This window comes from Lolium rigidum, chromosome 3 (genome assembly GCF_022539505.1).
Source record: "Lolium rigidum isolate FL_2022 chromosome 3, APGP_CSIRO_Lrig_0.1, whole genome shotgun sequence".
Taxonomy (NCBI): Eukaryota; Viridiplantae; Streptophyta; class Magnoliopsida; order Poales; family Poaceae; genus Lolium; species Lolium rigidum.
The window spans coordinates 30758850-30779527 of record NC_061510.1 but is presented as its reverse complement, the minus strand read 5'-3'; the positions used below and the strand labels follow the sequence as shown (position 1 = coordinate 30779527).

At 45.7% G+C, this 20678-nt stretch overlaps 1 protein-coding gene across 1 annotated transcript in view; it reads right to left on the bottom strand.

Annotated features, from left to right (window-relative positions):
- Positions 1-263: 263 nt before the first annotated feature.
- LOC124694588 (ent-kaurenoic acid oxidase 1-like) overlaps positions 264-20678 on the bottom strand; it is a 28092-nt gene continuing 7677 nt past the window's right edge. Inside the window, exon 8 of the mRNA XM_047227557.1 lies at positions 264-541. Coding sequence (XP_047083513.1) covers positions 264-541 — 278 coding nt within the window. The remainder of the gene's footprint in view (positions 542-20678) is intronic.

The following is a 20678-nucleotide window of genomic DNA, read 5'->3' as shown; positions in this document are numbered from 1 at the left end:
GTCGCCAGACCTAACCCTAGTCTGTAGCCTTACTCCGACGGCTAACTACCTTAGTGACTAGATATGACGAAGAGCCGCCGCCTACCCTTGTAAAGATATTTATTATTTTCTTGTTTTTTCGGGATATATGCTTCCAATGAATGAAATACTGAGAGCATCTCCGCGCACTAAAAATCGACGCGCTAAACCTCCCTTCCGCTGCATTGTAAACGGATGGCGTACGCTGGGCTGAAATTTGCCCCGCGAGATGCTCCAAAATGAAATTATAGCTCCTTCTTCTGCGCGTAGAACGCCTCCATCGCGGTGACGTCCTCCGAGAACGCGCGCGCCCACTCTAGGTGGATGCGCTCGTCCTGCTCCGCGATGCGCAGGCGCTGCTCAAGCTCGCGGTTGCGCCGCTGCTGCTCGCTCGTGACGGCCGACGATGGCGGCGCGAGCATCTCCGCCTGCTCGCGCATCCAAACGTCGTCGAAATTCATGTGGCGGCGGGGGCGGCCGAGGCGCCAGGCGACAACGTCGTAGGCGTGCGCCGCCTCGTGCGCTGTGTCGAAGGTGCCGAGGCGGATGCGCTCCTCGCCGGAGCGGATCTCGGCGTTGAAGCATCCGCTCGACCGCACGCGGACGCCGCGGTAGCCGGAGGAGGAGTGGCGGCGCGAAGGCATGGTCGTCGGAGACGGAGGGTCGGCCCGAGCGCGGCGTGGGAGGCAGAGCGGCGAGAGGAGGGAGGCGGAGGAGAAGCGACACGCGGCGAAGAGTGAAAGTTCAGGACGGTTGGGTTCGCGCCCGCGTGGCGTTTTATAGCGCGCACCAGCCAAAGCGGCAACTTTCCCGCGCGAAAGCAAGAGCACGGACGCGATAAAATATTTAGCGCCCGACCATTTTTTCGTGCGTCCGCTGGAGATTGCGCGTGCCGGTTTTGCCACAGCTGTTGGAGATGCTGTGAGAACGAGCAGCACGCCGCGATCCAGCTCGTCATTGTGCTAGCCATGTACTAGTGATTTTTGCCGACGACACCCATAGGTCGGGCGCTGTGTGAACGCCTCAGGGAAACGGTCTTTTTTTCTTTTTTGTTGTTGCGAAGCTGCTTGCTGGAGTTCGGGCTGGACTTTTTGCGCAGAGTCACGGGTCACGGTCCTTTTCTTTGCACACAAATGATAAAGGCGCCAAGTCTTGAATAAATTCATAAAAACAAATGCTTGATCCAACACAGGCTGGTGATAGCGTGGATTCACATCCACCACACTCGGACCATTTGGAAAGCCATGTTTACTACTCCCTCCCCCTCTTACTCATAATAAGTGTCCAAAATTTAACATAAAAGTTATGCTCAAGTATATGCAATAATTGAAAGAACACGGATGTCGTCTAAAGAGGAGGTGAATATGCGGTTTAAAACTTTTACGAGATGGGCTTAACAAATGCGGAATAAAACTAGCGCTTACTTTGTCAAGCCCAAACTCTATATACTATGGTTCACCTATACGTACCAAAAACTTATGCTAAGCAATACGAAGGTGGCGTTTTGGCTCATAGGAGCAAATGCTCCCATTATATAAAATAATTAAAAATTAATTTAAAAAATGTTTAAAAAATTTGACATAAATTTTTTGGTATACATCGTGATATTCTATGTTCGTACACAAGTTTTCGTGGAAAAACAACATTTTGTGTGGTGTGTACAAAAAAGACAAAAAAATATGCGGTATGTAGTCGTGTTAGAACATCAAAATTTGTCTTTTTTACAGGAGCCACAGAATTTTTTTTCTTTTTTTGAAAATTTGTGTACCAACATAAAATGTTTAGATGTACATGTAAAAATTTAGTTTAGAATTTTTTGATATTTCAAAATATGGATTCACATAATGAGAGCAAATGCTCCTATGAGCCAAAGTGCATTTCCCAAGCAATACAAGCAACTATGTGATAGCAAGATATATAACTTCAAGCACGATGGTTATCACAAAGTAAAGTGCATATAAAGAGCTCGGGTATAGAGATAACCGAGCCATGTGGGAGAGATGATTTATCCCGAAGTTCACACTCTTGCGAGTGTTAATCTCCATTGGAGAGGTGTCGTGGCTTAGCTCTCCCGAACGCCACAAATGGCTTCACCTTGAGGTGTGGTTGCTCGATGCACACCAATGCCACAAAAGGCCTCACCGCAAGATGCGGGAGCCACACCACACACCGAGCGCCACGAGGCGCCTCACCTTATTCTTCGGTGACCCTCGCCACAAAGACCTAGGTCACGGTTCCACCAAGGGATTTCCTTCGAGGCAGAAATCAGACCTTACTGTTGCGGTCAGAAACCCACCGACGAGCAGCGACGGGCAACACGGTAGAGCCGGGAGGCTCCCACGACTGCGGCTGGCCCTGGTCCCTCCGAGCGATGGCCCGCAAAGACTCGGCACGCACGTCCGATGCTGGTGCAAGGGCGTGCCACCTGACCTATACCTGGTTAGGAAGGTGTTGGATGTGCCTCGCTTAGTTTCCTGCATGGCATACACGTAAACATTAAATACGAGCCTCGATCGGCTCTCAGGTTGTCCTGTGGATCGGCTCAAGGAGCCGATCCACCCATGATCCGTACGAGGTGTACGAATATATGGTGGTCCTGCTTGATCAAAATAAAGCTAAAACGACCTACTACGATTTAGGGTTTTCACCACATAATCGGAACATCCTACTCGTGATTGAGCTCGGCGGCCACGCACGGTGATCGTAAACCGACCCTAGACAAGGCCTAAAACCAACACGAAGTTGATCCCCGGAACATCCTGTCTAGGGCTAGCAAACTACACCCTACGCGCCACTGGATCCTTCAACCCGTTTGTAAGGCATAACTATGCAGATATTAAACTAATCCTTGAAGAACAAGGAGCAATCATAACGGATCGGATCTACTAAATAATGATCAAGCGGGGTGCCGCCCTTACACCCAAGATAGGTGTAAGGACGGCTAGACGTCTAAGGGTTGCACGGACGAAAGCATATGATAATATGAAACAATGCTAACCCTAACACATCTATGATAACTACGTTGCTCGCCATCAACAAGGCTTCAGCACGAGCAACGCATGAATGACGAATAAACGTGTACTGCCTAGATCGCAAGATGCGATCTAGGCAGCATGATGCTTACCCGGAAGAAACCCTCGAGACAAGGGAGTTGGCGATGCGCCTAGATTGGTTTGTGGTGAACGTGATTGTTATTTATTTCATAAACCCTAGATACATATTTATAGTCCGTAGACTTTCTAACGTGGGAATAATCCCAACCGTGTACGAGCCAAACTCTATCTAACCGACACGTATCCTACTATGTTACAGATACACGGGCAAACTAGCCCAAACTTTATATACAAGGCCGATTCATGTATTTCTTCTATGTATATTCTTCAAGCCCATCTTCAATCGCGGCCCACCTCTGATCCGGTCAAATTCTGGTGATAACACATGCCCCCCTGGTTTTGGAAATGACAATTCCAAAATCACTCTGTTTTTTCTTCGTCGGGTCATGTCGTGGCAGAGCAGAACCGTCGCAGTATCCTTCATCATGACGCCTTGCCTCCTCAACTTCTTTGCAAGATTTGACAGCTTTAACATCACCCCCTCGGAAACCGCAATGGCATTAAATCTCCACTATACCCCCTTTATTTAACTGTGCCGAACGGTTCGCCACTTCATCCTCTTGCTCTGTTCCGGCCATCGGCACCTAAAAAACCCTCTTTCCCTGTAGCAATGTCTTCCTCTTCCTCCATCTCCTCAGGCCTCTCTTTACAATCTTCCTCCTCGAGTGAGCAGGAGTGGAACTTTGACCACGTGCCAGATGGCCCACCCGAAGCACTCGTCGGGTCAGATGGTGACTTACCTCTGACCGATGGGGAGGACGACCTCGAGTTCCTCATCGAAGGGGAGCTGAAGAGCGAGAGCGAAGAAGACCTCCACTCCTGGGCGAACCCCACCTCCTCCGACGAGGAGGAGGAAGAAGAAGAAGTAGATGAAGAAGAAGAGGAGGAGGAGGAGGATGATTCCTCCTCCTCCGCTGGGTATCCGCCGGCGAAGCGCTTCCGCGCTTGGGCGGACAGCGAGGACGATGATGATGCCGAGGAAGAAGAGGCTCCGGCCGAGGGCTGGGGCAGCAGCGACGAGGAATTCTCCGGAAGCAGTGCCGACGGCAGCTACGATGCCGACGATGAGGCCAGCGAGGATTAGTAATGTAGGACTAGTAGTTCCTGAGCAATCGGCTCTTCTTTTGTTCTTCCTTTCTTGAGCAATCGGCTCTTCATTATAAAAAACCCTCTTATTAATGAAGAAGAAATTCCTCAGCTGATTTCGTCCTTTTACCAATTTTGCCGATTGCTAAAAAAAATCAGCAAATCAAGAGCCGATGGTAGTGCATCGGACCTTGCCACGAAACGCGAGCAAAGCCAACTCTATCGTCTATCCAAATGGTAATCTGCGACTTGTCTGAAAGAGCAAAACTCAGATCCCCAAATCGCCACTTGAACAGATCCAACCCACGGCCATATGACACTCAGATATCAATCGCGCAGATTTGCAGCTGCAACGGACCCAAAGGCAACATCATCCAATGCCCACGCTATGGTCTCTGGCCTGAAGGTGATCCTTAATCGCTCCTGGCTGTCCGAACATAGCGCCTTGCTCTATCTTTTTGCAGCAACAGAAACGGCCATGACCCTGTAGATGATGATGGCTTCCCTTTCCGGCTCCTTCCAGCAGCTCTGGTGACCTTCTTCTGCAACAACTCACCACTTTGAAGAAGGTTGCGACGCAGGACCAGCCGATGACACTCCAATCGGCTTCTAAAAACAGAGCATCTACCAGGTCAGCTGCCCCCCGAGCCTCAGTCAAGGCGAAAACAGTGATGAGGACACGCAATTCAGACAAATGGACCTGAGCTCGATCAAATCTGAGAAAGCTACCATGCAGAGCCAGCCGAGCCGATCACCTTTCTTCCGTTGAAAGCCGATATTGCAGATGATCACCAACGGCTTAGAAACCAAAACTCCTCTGACAAGGTTGTCTTGTACGCCAAAACTCCTCTGACAGCACTGCTGAACTGGCAACCTTGCGCACAGAGTTGGAGGTTTGATACGTCCAATTTGCATCACTATTTTATATCATAATTTGCTGTTATTCATTGATATATTTCATATTGGGACACAATACTTATGTTATTTCATCTATTTTGCATGTTTCATGATTATTTGGAGATCGAGCACCGGAGCCGAGATTCTACTGGAAAAAGCACCGTCGGGATGCAATATTTCGGAAGATCAACTGCGGAAGGAAGTTTTACCAAAAATCCTATTTTTCCAGATGACGAAGGAAGCCAGAAGGGGGAGCCAGTTGGACCCAAGGTGGGCCCACACCATAGGGCGGCGCGGCCCATGGCTCCGGCCGCGCCACCATGTGGTGTGGGGCCCCCACAGCCTCTTTCGCCTCCTTTTCTTCGCGAAACCCTTCGTCCCGAAGACCGAAGCCACGGAGGAATCCTCACGAAGGGTTACGGCCGCCTCTCGCGGGGCGGAGAACACCGAGAGAAAAGAGCTCTCCGGCGGGCAGGAATCCGCCGGGGAAATTCCCTCCCGGAGGGGGAAATCGACGCCATCGTCACCGCCATCGAGCTGGACATCATCTCCATCACCATCATCATCATCTCCACCATCATCACCGCCATCTCCACCGCTGGACATCGTCACCGCTGTAGCAATTTGGGTTTGATCTTGATTGTTTGATAGGGGAAACTCTCCCGGTATTGATTTCTACTTGTTATTGATGCTATTGAGTGAAACCATTGAACCAAGGTTTATGTTCAGATTGTTATTCATCATCATATCACCTCTGATCATGTTCCATATGATGTCTCGTGAGTAGTTCGTTTAGTTCTTGAGTACATGGGTGAAGTCTAAATGTTAGTAGTGAATTATGGTTGATTAATATTCAATGTTATGATATTTAAGTTGTGGTGTTATTCTTCTAGTGGTGTCGTGTGAACGTCGACTACACGACACTTCACCATTTATGGGCCTATGGGAATGCATCTTGTACTCGTTTGCCAACTGCGGGGTTGCCGGAGTGACAGAAACCTAAACCCCCGTTGGTATATCGATGCAGGAGGGATCGCAGGATCTCGGAGTTTAAGGCTGTGGTTAGATTTATCTTAATTACTTTCTTGTAGTTGCGGATGCTTGCAAGGGGTATAATCACAAGTATGTATTAGTCCTAGGAAGGGCGGTACATTAGCATAGGTTCACCCACACAACACTTATCAAGACAATGAAGATTAATCAGCTGTATGTAGCGAAAGCACTAGACTAAAATCCCGTGTGTCCTCGAGAACATTTGGTCATTATAAGTAAACAAACCGGCTTGTCCTTTGTGCTAAAAAGGATTGGGCCACTCGCTGCAATTATTTCTCTCACATTTTACTTACTCGTACTTTATTCATCTGTTACATCAAAACCCCCGAATACTTGTCCGTGAGCATTTACGATAAATCCTTCATCGAAACCGCTTGTCAACACCTTCGCTCCTCGTTGGGTTCGACACTCTTATTTATCGAAAGTACTACGATACACCCCCTATACTTGTGGGTCATCAAGACTATTTTACGGCGCCGTTGCCGGGGAGTGAAGCGCTATTGGTAAGTGAAATTGGTAAGGAAAACCTTTACTGTTTATGCTGATTTTATTTACTCTGTCTGCTATAAGTCATTATGGAGAGATCTTCTCTTCAATTTCTATTTGGGAAATCTACTACTACTGCAACGGTAGTGGATGAGGCGCCAGGTGAGGAAGTAATACCATATAAAAATACCTACGAAAATTATTGAACATGTTATGGATAACCGCTATGAAGGGGATGGAACTGTCCATCCTGGTGATCATTTACTGTTTTTGCATGAATTATGCGGGTTATTCAAATGTGCAGGTATTGCCATGAATGAAGTTAGAAAGAAACTATTCTCTATATCGCTGTACGGTAAAGCGGCGCATTGGTATAAATTCGCTGAAGAATGGTGATTCTCTTGATTGGGAGGACATTGTGCCTTTATTTTATTCCAAATTTTATCCTCCAAGTGAAATTCACAAAGATCGGAATCGCATATATAATTTCTGGCCTCATGATGGAGAGAGTATTGCCCAAGCTTGGGGGAGATTGAAGTCTTTAATGCTCAAATGCCCCATTCATGAGCTTCCGGTAATGTTATTATTGATAATTTCTATGCAAGACTTTCTTTTCAAGACAAGACCTTGCTCGGATACTTCTTGTTCCGGATCATTTACACGCAATAAAGAAGAGTTTAAAAGGGACCTTCTTGATCGGATCCAAGAAAATACCGAAGGTTGGGAGAACGACAAGGATAGAGAATCGGGTATAATTTATGATTATAAATGCATTGAAGCTTTTATGGATACTTGATACATTTCGTAATATGAGTGCTACATATGGTCTTGATTCTCAAGTTGCTGCAAACCTTTATAAAGCTTTTGCCTCTCATTATGAATTGCCTAAGAAGAATTTTGATAAGTATCATGAACCGTATAAAGATAAAATTGATTCATCTATTAATAAGTGTGTTGTAGTTGAAACTGCTGAAAGTGTTATTCCTGAAGCTTATATTGAAAAAACTCCTTTTCCTGCTAAAATGAAAGAGTACTCTGTTATAAATAGTGCGGTTCATAAAAGTGAAAAGAAACCTATAGAACCTGAAGAACAAATAAAAGTTGAACCTGCTGTTGCAATAGTTAAAGATCTTGTGATTGAAAATGTGAAGGATGGTCATATTATTTTCTGTGAAGATGCTTCTAATATTGTTTCACATCCTAATAAACCCAAACAAGCTAGTGTTCCTATGCTATCTGTTAGAATTGGTGATCATTGCTATTATGGTTTATGTGATATTGGTGCAAGTGTTAGTGCTATACCTTATGAGCTTTACACGGAGATTATGCACGAAATTGATTCTTGTGAACTTGAAGATATTGATGTGGTTATTCAGCTGGCTAATAGAGAAACTATTTCTCCAATTGGTATTGTTCGAGATGTGGAAGTTTTATGTGGTAAGATTAAATATCCTGCCGACTTTTTGGTACTTGGTTCTGCTGCTAGTGATTATTGTCCTATCATTTTTGGTAGACCTTTTCTAAATACTTGTGGAGCTATTATAGATTGCAAGAAAGAGAAAATTTTGACTAAATTTGTCTGGTGAATCTTATGAGTTTAACTTCTCTAAATTTACCAAAACTCCTTATAAAGCTGATTTGCCTAGTAATGATTTTAAAATGGAGCGAGTGTGCATCTATTGTTCTTGTTCCTAGTAATCCTTTGCAGCAACATTTGGAGAATAGCGAGAGTGAAGTTTTTAGGAAAGAAAGAGATGAGCTTGAGGAGATTTTTCTTCGCCAACCTATTCTCAAGCATGATTTACCGGTGGAAGATTTGGGTACAACACCGCCACCAAAGGAAGATCCTGTTTTTGATTTAAAGCCTTTGCTTGATAATCTTAAATATGCTCATATTGATGATAAGAAAATATATCGTGTTATTATTAGTTCTAAGCTTACAGAGTTTGAAGAAGAAAGATTATTGCAAATATTGAAGAAACACCGAGGTGCTATTGGCTATACTCTTGATGACTTGAAGGGGATTTCTCCCTCTATTTGCCAACATGCCATTAATATGGAAGATGATGCAAAGCCTGTTGTTGAACCTCAGCGTCGTCTAATTCCCAAGATGATGGATGTGGTAAGAAATGAGGTATTACGACTTCTTGAAGCTGGTATTATATATCCTATTGCTGATAGTAGATGGGTTAGTCCTGTGCATTGCGTTCCTAAGAAAGGAGGAATGACTGTTGTGCCTAATGATAATGATGAGCTCATACCTCAAAGAGTAGTTGTAGGGTATAGAATGTGCATTGATTATCGGAAAGTTAATAAAGTTACTAAGAAAGATCATTACCTTTACCATTTATTGATCAAATGCTAGAAAGGTTATCTAAAAATACTCATTTTTTGCTTTCTTGATGGTTATTCTGGGTTTTCACAAATTGCTGTTAAAGCTAAAGATCAAGAGAAAACCACTTTTACTTGTCCCTATGGAACTTATGCTTATAGGCGTATGCCTTTTGGTTTATGTAATGCTCCTGCTACTTTTCAAAGATGCATGTCTGCTATTTTTCATGGCTTTTGTGAGAGTATTGTGGAAGTATTCATGGATGATTTTTCCGTCTACGGGAATTCTTTTGATAGTTGCTTGCGAAACCTTGATAAAGTTTTGCAGAGATGTGAAGAAACTAACCTTGTTCTTAATTGGGAGAAATGCCACTTTATGGTTAATGAAGGAATTGTATTGGGACATAAAATTTACGAGAGAGGTATTGAAGTTGATAGAGCTAAAGTTGAAGCCATTGAGAAGATGCCCTATCCGAGGGATGTTAAAGGTATTCGTAGTGTTCTTGGTCATGCTGGGTTTTATAGGAGATTTATTAAAGATTTCTCCAAGATTTCAAAGCCTCTTACTAATCTTCTTCAAAAAGATGTACCTTTTGTTTTTGATGATGATTGTAAGGAAGCTTTTGAAACTCTAAAGAAAGCCTTAACAACTGCTCCTGTAGTTGAACCTCCTGATTGGAACTTACCTTTTGAAATTATGTGTGATGCTAGTGATTTTGCTTGTAGGCGTTGTTCTTGGATAACGAGTAGATAAAAAATTAAATGTTATTCATTATGCTAGTAAAACTCTTGATGCTGCTCAAAGAAATTATGCTACTACTGAAAAAGAATTGTTAGTCGTAGTCTTTGCTTGTGATAAATTTAGATCTTATATTGTTGATTCAAAAGTTACAATTCATACTTGATCATGCTTGCAATTAGATACCTTATGACAAAGAAAGATGCTAAGCCGAGGCTTATTAGATGGGTACTTCTATTGCAAGAATTTGATTTACATATTGTAGATAGGAAAGGTGCTGATAATCCTGTTGCCGATAATTTGTCTAGATTGGAAAATATTGCTTATGATCCTGTTCCTGTTAATGATAGTTTTCCAAATGAACAATTGGCTGTAATAAAGGTGAGCTCGCGAGATAGTCCTTGGTATGCTGATTATGCTAACTTTATTGTTTCCAAGTACTTGCCGCCAACCTTTTCAGCTCAGCAGAGGAGGAAATTCTTTTATGACTTGAGGCATTATTTCTGGATGACCCACACTTATATAAAGAAGGAGTGGATGGTATTCTGCGAAGGTGTGTTCCCGAATATGAACAACAAGAGATATTGAGTAAATGTCATGGTAGTGCTTATGGAGGACATCACGCCGGAGATAGAACCGCGCAAAAGGTTCTACAATCAGGTTTTTATTGGTCAACTCTCTTCAAAGATGCAAGGAAGTTTATTTTATCTTGTGATGAATGTCAAAGGGTTGGTAATATCTCCAGACGCAATGAAATGCCTATGAATTATACTCTTGTTATTGAACCGTTTGATTGTTGGGGATTTGACTTCATGGGACCTTTTCCCTCTTCAAAAGGTAACACTCATATACTTGTTGCTTGTTGATTATGTTACTAAATGGGTGGAAGCCATACCTACAAAAAGTGCTGACGGTGAGACCTCTTTAAAAATGCTTTTAGATATTATTTTTCCTAGATTTGGAGTACCTAGATATATTATGACTGATGGAGGTTCTCATTTTATTCATGGAGGTTTTAGAAAGACTCTTGCTAGGTATGGTATTAATCATAGAATTGCTTCCGCTTATCACCCTCAAAGTAGTGGTCAAGTAGAATTATCAAATAAGAAATTAAATCTATCTTGCAGAAGACCGTTAATAAATCTAGAAAGAATTGGGCTAGTAAATTGAAAGACGCACTATGGGCTTATAGAACTGCTTATCAAAACCCCATGGGAATGTCACCTTATAAAATGGTTTACGGAAAATCTTGTCATTTACCTTTAGAACTAGAACACAAAGCTTATTGGGCTGTTAGAGAATTAAATAAAGATCCTAAACTTGCCGGTAATAAGAGGTTGCTACAATTAAGTTCTCTAGATGAATGGAGAAGTGAAGCTTATGAAAATGCTAAACTCTTTAAAGAAAAAGTTAAAAAATGGCATGATAGAAGGATCATCAAAAGAGAGTTTAATATTGGGGATAAAGTCCTATTGTATCGGTCTCGTCTCGGATTCTTTGCGGGAAATTACTCTCGAAATGGGAAGGACCATATGTTGTTGAGGAGGTGTATCGTTCGGGAGCAATTAAAATTAGCTCTCTCCAAGGCAATGCTACGCAAGTGGTGAATGGACAAAGACTCAAGCATTATATCTCGGGTGATTCTTATAATGTTGATGTTGATATTATTCAAGTGGAAACACCGGAGGCTTTCATCAAAGGACAAAATGACAGTCCGCAGAACTCGACTTTGAATAGGTAACGATCTGGTAATGAAAAGTTCGCGATTTACTTTCCGAACAATATTTTTGCTGTTTTTGGAAAATATGAAAAATTACGAGATCGAAACGGAGTGGAAAAGACGCACGAGGGCGTGCCACCACGAGCCGGCGCGGGCCCCAGCCTGGCCGCGCCGACCTATGGTGGCACCGCCTCGTCGCCCCTTTCCGACTCTGGTTCGACCTGGTACTTTCCGTTTGTTCTGAATTTTTTTATTATAAAATCCCCCGGACCCCTGGAGGTCCGTATATCGTTTTCTCGACGTGTTTTGTTTCAAGCTGTTTCTGCCAGGATCTATTTTCAATCTAGGAGCACCATGGCCTCCGACAACAAGGGCAAGGGGCCTTCGAAGGAAGAAGTGAAAAGGGTGTCGTCAAAACAAAAGCAACAAGTTGTGGGGAGTAAGCAAGTCTTGGTGGGATCTGTTGATACTCGACTTTCTTTCTCTCATAACTTGCAAGGACCTTTACCCCCTGCTCTTGGCTTCGACTCTTTACCTGTGCTGGAAGAAGCTCTACGGACTACCGATGAGTTTTGTGGTCAATACCGGGCTCTAAGAAGAGAAGTGGAGATACTCAGGGAGGAGAATCACCGACTCCGTAGAATGTTGGGATACTACTTGATGCCCGTCACAGGTTCGCCATCGCCGACTTCGGATAACAATGAATCTCTTCAAGACTTAGTGCAGATTTGCCAAGCTGAGAAGCTGAAGCTGAAGGAGATCTGTAAGAAGCGCATGAGGGATTCATCACCACCATCGCCAAAGGAGTAATCCATCATCGGTATTGGCATCCCCTTGGTTTGTTCCAAACTTGGGGGAGTGTCGCGGTATCACATCATTACTACCTTTTACTTTTTACTATCAAGTAGTGTCATATCATGAGTAGGGAAGTTATCGTATGAGATGGGTTGCAGTGTGGAAGTATCTCTCCTTTAGTTTGTCTATGTATCCCTTGGTGTGAGTTATCGTTATGGAATATTAATGAGAAGTCTTATCATTTACATATTGCACACCTTATTTTAGTTTGCAATTTCTACTATATGATTGATCTTGATTTTAGTATTGGTACCACTTTGGGAGTATTGAGTAAATCTATTTGGTTTTGGCAAACTTAGCAATGGTCAATAGCAACAACACTTTGAGTTCGAGAAGAATAGAGGAAATACATGTAGAAGATATTATTATCTTTCTTATCAGTCCTTAGCTTAGTATTCTAAAGTTAAAACTGTTTGTGCTTACAAGTAAGATGCATGATTGTTTCTATCACATGTATAATTGTTTGTTTCCTTCAACTCTTATGCTTGCTATTTAACCTTGCTAGCCAAAGACCTGTACTGAGAAGGAATACTTCTCGTGCATCCAAACCTGAACCCAAACCTATGCCATTTGTGTCCACCATATCTACCTACTGCATGGTATTTTCTGCCATTCCAAGTAAATACTTCATGTGCTACCTTTAAACAATTCAAAATTTATTACTCTTTATTTGTGTCAATGTTTTATAGCTCATGAGGAAGTATGTGGTGTTTTATCTTTCAGTCTTGTTAGGCAGCCTCCACTAATGGACTAGTGGCTTCATCCACTTATCCTATAATTTTGCAATAAGAGCCGGCAACGGGGTTCCCAGCCCCAATTAATCAACTTTCATTAATAATTCTCTTCACATGTTTTGTCCCGATTCATCGAGTAAGCAACTTAATTTTGCAATAGACACTCCTCCATGGTATGAGATTGTTGGAAGGCACCCGAGGATTCGGTTAGCCATGGCTTGTGTAAGCAAAGGTTGGGGGGAGTGTCATCCTTAAATAAACTAAAATACATGTGTAAACAAAAGAGAAGAGGGATGATCTACCTTGCTCGGTAGAGATAACGTCCTTCTTGGGAGCCGCTCTTTGGAGGTCTCGTTTGGCAATGGGGTTAGAGTACCTGCTACCGATCGTTGACAACAACAAACACCTCTAAAAACTTTACTTTTATTCTCTTTATATGATTTCAAAGCTGAAAAAGCTCTAGCACATGATTTAATCCCTCGCTTCCCTCGCGAAGGGCCTGTCTTTTACTTTATGTTGAGTCAGTAAACCTATTTCCCTCCATCTCAAGCAAGCATTTGAGTTGTTGTGATCAAACTATTACATTGTGATTTGCTTCATCATGTCTTTACTCTTTCTTGTTTAGTACAAGTTTTACCTGAATGAATATGGCTTTGAAAGTCATCAATGATTAATATGATTGAGTATGCAAGTTTACCATAAGCTTTAATATGAGAGCGCTGCTCAATAGATAAGTATAATCTGTTAACTGTTCTCTGACCAAGAACAAGGTTTGCCATCACCAATTATGATTTCTTATGCACCTTTATTTGTGATTACCTTACACTTGTTTCAAGATTGAGTTATATGAGGAAGTTGTTTACTATAATGTCTTGTGTGAATGAATATGATGCTTCTTGTCCGTATTTTATTTATCGACTCTTCACTCCATAAACATGTGGACCTGTTTACCGAGTTCAGTTTCGCTTGGGGACAAGCGAAGTCTAAGCTTGGGGGAGTTGATACGTCCAATTTGCATCACTATTTTATATCATAATTTGTTGTTATTCATTGATATATTTCATATTGGGACACAATACTTATGTTATTTCATCTATTTTGCATGTTTCATGTTTATTTGGAGATCGAGCACCGGAGCCAGGATTCTGCTGGAAAAAGCACCGTCAGGATGCAATATTTCGGAAGATCAACTGTGGAAGGAAGTTTTACCAAAAATCCTATTTTTCCAGATGACGAAGGAAGCCAGAAGGGGGAGCCAGTTGGACCCAAGGTAGGCCCACACCATAGGGCGGCGCGGCCCATGGCCTGGCCGCGCCACCATGTGGTGTGGGGCCCCCACAGCCTCTTTCGCCTCCTTTTCTTCGCGAAACCCTTCGTCCCGAAGACCGAAGCCACGGAGGAATCCTCACGAAGGGTTACAGCCGCATCTGCGGGGCGGAGAACACCAGAGAGAAAAGAGCTCTCCGGCGGGCAGGAATCTGCCGGGGAAATTCCCTCCCGGAGGGGGAAATCGACGCCATTGTCACCGCCATCGAGCTGGACATCATCTCCATCACCATCATCATCATCTCCACCATCATCACCGCCATCTCCACCGCTGGACATCGTCACCGCTGTAGCAATTTGGGTTTGATCTTGATTGTTTGATAGTGGAAACTCTCCCGGTAATGATTTCTACTTGTTATTGATGCTATTGAGTGAAACCATTGAACCAAGGTTTATGTTCAGATTGTTATTCATCATCATATCACCTCTGATCATGTTCCATATGATATCTCGTGAGTAGTTCGTTTAGTTCTTGAGGACATGGGTGAAGTCTAAATGTTACTAGTGAATTATGGTTGATTAATATTCAATGTTATGATATTTAAGTTGTGGTGTTATTCTTCTAGTGGTGTCGTGTGAACGTCGACTACACGACACTTCACCATTTATGGGCCTAGGGGAATGCATCTTGTACTCGTTTGCCAAGCTGCGGGGTTGCCGGAGTGACGAAACCTAAACCCCCGTTGGTATATCGATGCGGGAGGGATCGCAGGATCTCGAGTTTAAGGTCTGTGGTTAGATTTATCTTAATTACTTTCTTGTAGTTGCGGATGCTTGCAAGGGGTATAATCACAAGTATGTATTAGTCCTAGGAAGGGTGGTACATTAGCATAGGTTCGCCCACACAACACTTATCAAGACAATGAAGATTAATCAGCTGTATGTAGCGAAAGCACTAGACTAAAATCCCGTGTGTCCTCGAGAACGTTTGGTCATTATAAGTAAACAAACCGGCTTGTCCTTTGTGCTAAAAAGGATTGGGCCACTCGCTGCAATTATTTCTCTCGCATTTTACTTACTCGTACTTTATTCATCCGTTACATCAAAACCCCCGAATACTTGTCTGTGAGCATTTACAGTGAATCCTTCATCGAAACTGCTTGTCAACACCTTCTGCTCCTCGTTGGGTTCGACACTCTTATTTATCGAAAGTACTACGATACACCCCCTATACTTGTGGGTCATCAAGGTCCTCGTGTCTTGAACACGCAACTGGTAGATCCCACGAAATTTGTACTAGAGTCGATGGCTGTGCATCGGCTTTGTTCCTTAGCTCTAAAGTCGATGTCCGTGCATCGGCTGTACATCATGAGAATTTTTTTTACTGGCCGATTTTTCTATCGGCCCCCAATATTTCACCGCACATGTATCGCACATGCTCATCTGATTAGGTGCCCCCCGAGCCGAATCTGCCAGGTAACTGCGGATATCGGCTCTGTAGCTAGCCAAGGCACTGTATTTGAACGTCGGCTCCGTTAGGACCAATGTTGACTTTTTCCAGCTCATCGGCCGACGTAAAACCGCTGCCCATTAGATCGACGTTGAACACGAGCGGAACGTATGGTGAGGATAATTTTGGCCGATTCGTTGGAATCGGCCTCCATGTTGATTGAATCGCTCAATGAAGGTTTTGCAATGTTCCTCCATAGATCTTTGGGGCCGATCACACGGATCGGCATCGCCACGTTTGTCCATAGACGTTGCTCTTGTTACACGGTCAGGCCGGTGGATAAGACCAGCCTCACCCCGTCCTTCGTCACGTCGATGCGCTCGCAGTCGTCCAAATTGATGCCTGAGAGTGGCTCTTGGCCTGTCGTCTCCCAAACGTTCATGCCAGCCGTTGAAATCTCGGCTGAATCATCTGCGTGGACGACCTCTACTTCATCTCAATCCCACTGTATTAGGCATTGGTGCATCGTGGATGGAATGCAACAGTTGGCGTGGATCCAATCTCTCCCTAGCAGGACAGCATAGGTGCTCTTGCTGTCGACAATAAAGAACGTCGTAGGGATGGTTTTCCTCCCTACGGTCAGATCCACGTTCGGAACACCTTGTGCGTCGGATGCTTGGCCGTTGAAATCGCTCGGTGTCACTTTGGTCTTGATCGGATCCGAGCTAGAGCGTCCCAACCGACGTAGCATGGAGTATGGCATAATGTTGATCGCCGCTCCGGTGTCCACCAGCATCTTGTTGACAGGCTGCCCATTGATATAGCCTCGCAAGTACGGGGCCTTCGGATGTCCGTAGCTTCTTTCTCGTGGCTTCTCAAAGATAACCGGCCGTGGGCCGCGATCAAGTTGTGCCACGAGTGCTTCGTCTAATCCTGGAGCACTAAACTCCGTTGGAAGGATGAACACCATGTTTGTGCCGGCCGATGTCTCATCATCGGCTTTCTTTTGTCCGGGGCGCCACTCTTTCCTTTGTGGCCGACCTTCTTCGTCCGGGGTTCGCTGAATTTTCGCGGCCGGATCGGGCGCGCCTTCCTTAACGTGTGCGGGTATAACCTTTCGGCTTCCTCCAAACCACGTAGTCGCTGAACCCTACGCTTTTGGGAACGGCCGAGTCCATCGGGGCACCACCTTGGCCGATGGTACTTATCTTCTTCTTCATCATCGTCCTCTAGTTCCTCGAGATCTTCTACCCGAGAGGACTCGGCGTGCTTGTTCCGAGGCGGGAGAGGCCCTAGACGTTTGAACACGGACACGTTAGTCTGCATCCTTCTTCTTCTGTCTACATTCAGGCGGTTGCCGATTGTAGGCAATCGGCTCATTCCTCGAATCCCGGTAGTGTCCGAAGAAGGGGTAGTCCCGGTGCCTATCCACGTCGTCTTGCTCTCTCGACTTTTCCTTGGCGTGGCGCTCATATCTCTCCTCGTCGCGATCATGCCGACGGTGTCTCCTGGCGTCCCTAGCCAGACGATCTCTTTCATCATCGTCGTTGTATCGTCGGCGTTGGTCGTATTGACTCACATATTTGTTGAGGAGGTGATCGAGAAGAGGTCGCTGATATCTCACGTTCCTCACTTCTCCCTCTCGTGATATAGCGCTTGCCATCGTGACGGAGCCGATCGCGTGGAACGGCTTCCTCTCGTGTCCTTTCTATGAGAGCAGCTGCCCTCGTCTCCGTCCTTACCGAGTGGTGCCCGGGTCCTACCATGTTGATGTTGAACGAGAATCCTGGTTGGCACCCTCCAGGGTAAGTGCACTCCACCATGTTAACGGCGGGGAAGGGGTGTGTGTCGACCTTCATGGCGTACTGGCTGAAAATTAGACGCCCTTGTTCTATCGCCATTTGGACCTGCTGACGCCACACCCTGCAGTCGTTGGTGGCATGGGTGAACGTGTTATGCCACTTGCAGTATGGCTTTCCGTTCAGCTCCTGAGCCGTGGGGATCTTGTGGCCTTCGGGTACCTTTAGCTGCTTCTCCTTAAGTAAGAGGTCGAAAATTTGCTCAGCCTTGGTGACATCGAAGTCAAACCCTCTTGGAGGACCTTGTGGCTTAACCCACTTACAGGACACGGGGCTTGCCCCCGAGTCCATTCAGCCACTGCTACCTCTTGATCTCCCGCGAGCCTTCATCTTCATCCGCCTCAACCGGGACCACCGCACGCTTGAATTTATCCCGGTATACATCCGGGTGGCGCTGTTCATATGCGACAGCATACGCACCATGTGCGCCAGTGAAGGGTAGTCTGCTTGGGAGGCCACGTCCTTGATCGGTGATGCGAGACCCACCACCGCCAACTCGACTGCTTCCTTTTCAGTCACACGAGCCGAATAACATCGGTTCCTAACGGCCCTGAAGCGCTGGACGTATTATGAAACTGTTTCTCCGCGCTTCTGTCGTACTTGTGCTAGATCGGCAATGCCAGCCTCGGAAGCCTCTGAGTGATACTGCATGTGGAACTGCTCTTCCAACTGCTTCCAAGTCCGGATTGAGTCCGGTGGCAGCGATGTGTACCACCCGAAAGCCGATCCCGTGAGGGACTCGCGCGAAGAACCTCACACGCAGCTCATCCGATGCTGAGATCGTGCCCAGCTGTGCCAAATATCGGCTCACATGCTCGATGGAGCTGGAACCATCCGATCCATTAAACTTGGAGAAATCAGGGAGCCGATATTTGGGTGGTAGCGGGATCAACTCGTACTCGTTGGGGTACGCCTTGGAATAGCCGATTGTCCTCCTTTTCGGCACCATGCCGAACTGGTCTTTTAAGATGGTACTAATCTGATCCGTGGTGCTGGCTGTAGGAATCGAACTCTGAAGATTCGCCGGAGTGGCATACTTAGCCAGCCATGCTTGCTTTTCCAGCTCTGAGCCAACTGCAGGAGCTGAGCTCTGGAGGTTTGTCGGAGTGGCATACCTAGCTAGCCACGTCTGCTTCTCAAGATCTGTTCCCGAAGTTCCTCCTGCTGTTCCAGAAATCCCTGCTGTTGCAGTCTGGTTTGTGATTGCCCAGTTACTGCAGTCTGGCACGTATGTGCACGTGTATCCGTGAGGGATCTCCTTAGGTGCCTCATGCAAGAACTGGTGGTCACTAGGGTCACCCCCGATCTTGTAGACGACGTATGCCGGTGAACTCGGCACTTCTGGTGCTGCCAACGCGAATGGAAGCGGTGGACGGGACTGGAGTGGCATCTCTCCTTGGTGAGTCCCTAGAGCTGGTCCTGACAGAGAGTACTGATGCCTCATGATTTCCTGGATCACCCGAAGAGCGACACGCTCCAAAGTGTTCACCAGGCTCTCGGAATGGCGGTGCGGCGAATGAGCTACCATGAAGTTAATCTCCCGACGCAGAGACTCGGTGCGTTCTTCTGACGGGGCGGACAGGTCCACTCCATCGAGCGCGCCTTCAGGTGAGAACCCTTTCCACCTGATGCCGTGTGAGAGGGTTCTGTGAAAAGAGCCGATGAGGTCGGCTTCGAGGATCGCTTTGACCTCGTCATGCTTCTTCGTGAGCTCCTCGGTCAGATCCTCGTACGTGACTGGAGTGCCTTCCGCCATCTCAGATGTAGATGGCGATGCGGTTGATGTCGAAGATTGTCCCACCGGGCGTGCCGAGAATGTGTTGCGGTCGAAACCCACCGGCGAGCAGCGACGGGCAACACGGTAGAGCCGGGAGGCTCCCGGGACTGCGGTTGGCCCTGGTCCCTCCGAGCGACGGCCCGCAAAGACTCGGCACGCACGTCCGATGCTCGGTGCAAGGGCGTGCCACCGACCTATACCCGGTCGGGAAGGTGTTGGATGTGCCTCGCTTAGTTTCCTGCATGGCATACACGTAAACATTAAATACGAGCCTCGATCGGCTCTCAGGTTGTCCTGTGGATCGGCTCAAGGAGCCGATCCACCCATGATCCGTACGAGGTGTACGAATATATGGTGGTCCTGCTTGATCAAAATAAAGCTAAAACGACCTACTACGATTTAGGGTTTTCACCACATAATCGGAACATCCTACTCGTGATTGAGCCCGGCGGCCACGCACGGTGATCGTAAACCGACCCTAGACAAGGCCTAAAAACCAACACGAAGTTGATCCCCGGAACATCCTGTCTAGGGCTAGCAAACTACACCCTACGCGCCACTTGGATCCTTCAACCCGTTTGTAAGGCCTAACTATGCGAGATATTAAACTAATCCTTGAAGAACAAGGAGCAATCATAACGGATCGGATCTACTAAATAATGATCAAGCGGGGTGCCGCCCTTACACCCAAGATAGGTGTAAGGACGGCTAGACGTCTAAGGGTTGCACGGACGAAAGCATATGATAATATGAAACAATGCTAACCCTAACACATCTATGATAACTACGTTGCTCGCCATCAACAAGGCTTCAGCACGAGCAACGCATGAATGACGAATAAACGTGTCTTGCCTAGATCGCAAGATGCGATCTAGGCAGCATGATGCTTACCCGGAAGAAACCCTCGAGACAAGGGAGTTGGCGATGCGCCTAGATTGGTTTATGGTGAACGTGATTGTTGTTTATTTCATAAACCCTAGATACATATTTATAGTCCGTAGACTTTCTAACGTGGGAATAATCCCAACCGTGTACGAGCCAAACTCTATCTAACCGACACGTATCCTACTATGTTACAGATACACGGGCAAACTAGCCCAAACTTTGTATACAAGGCCGATTCATGTATTTCTTCTATGTATATTCTTCAAGCCCATCTTCAATCGCGGCCCACCTCTGATCCGGTCAAATTCTGGTGGTAACACTTACACAAAGGTTGGGGCACACATCCACAACTTAATTGGAGGCTCCCAACAAATCACCACAAAGACCTAAAATCCGTCTAGGGTTCCAA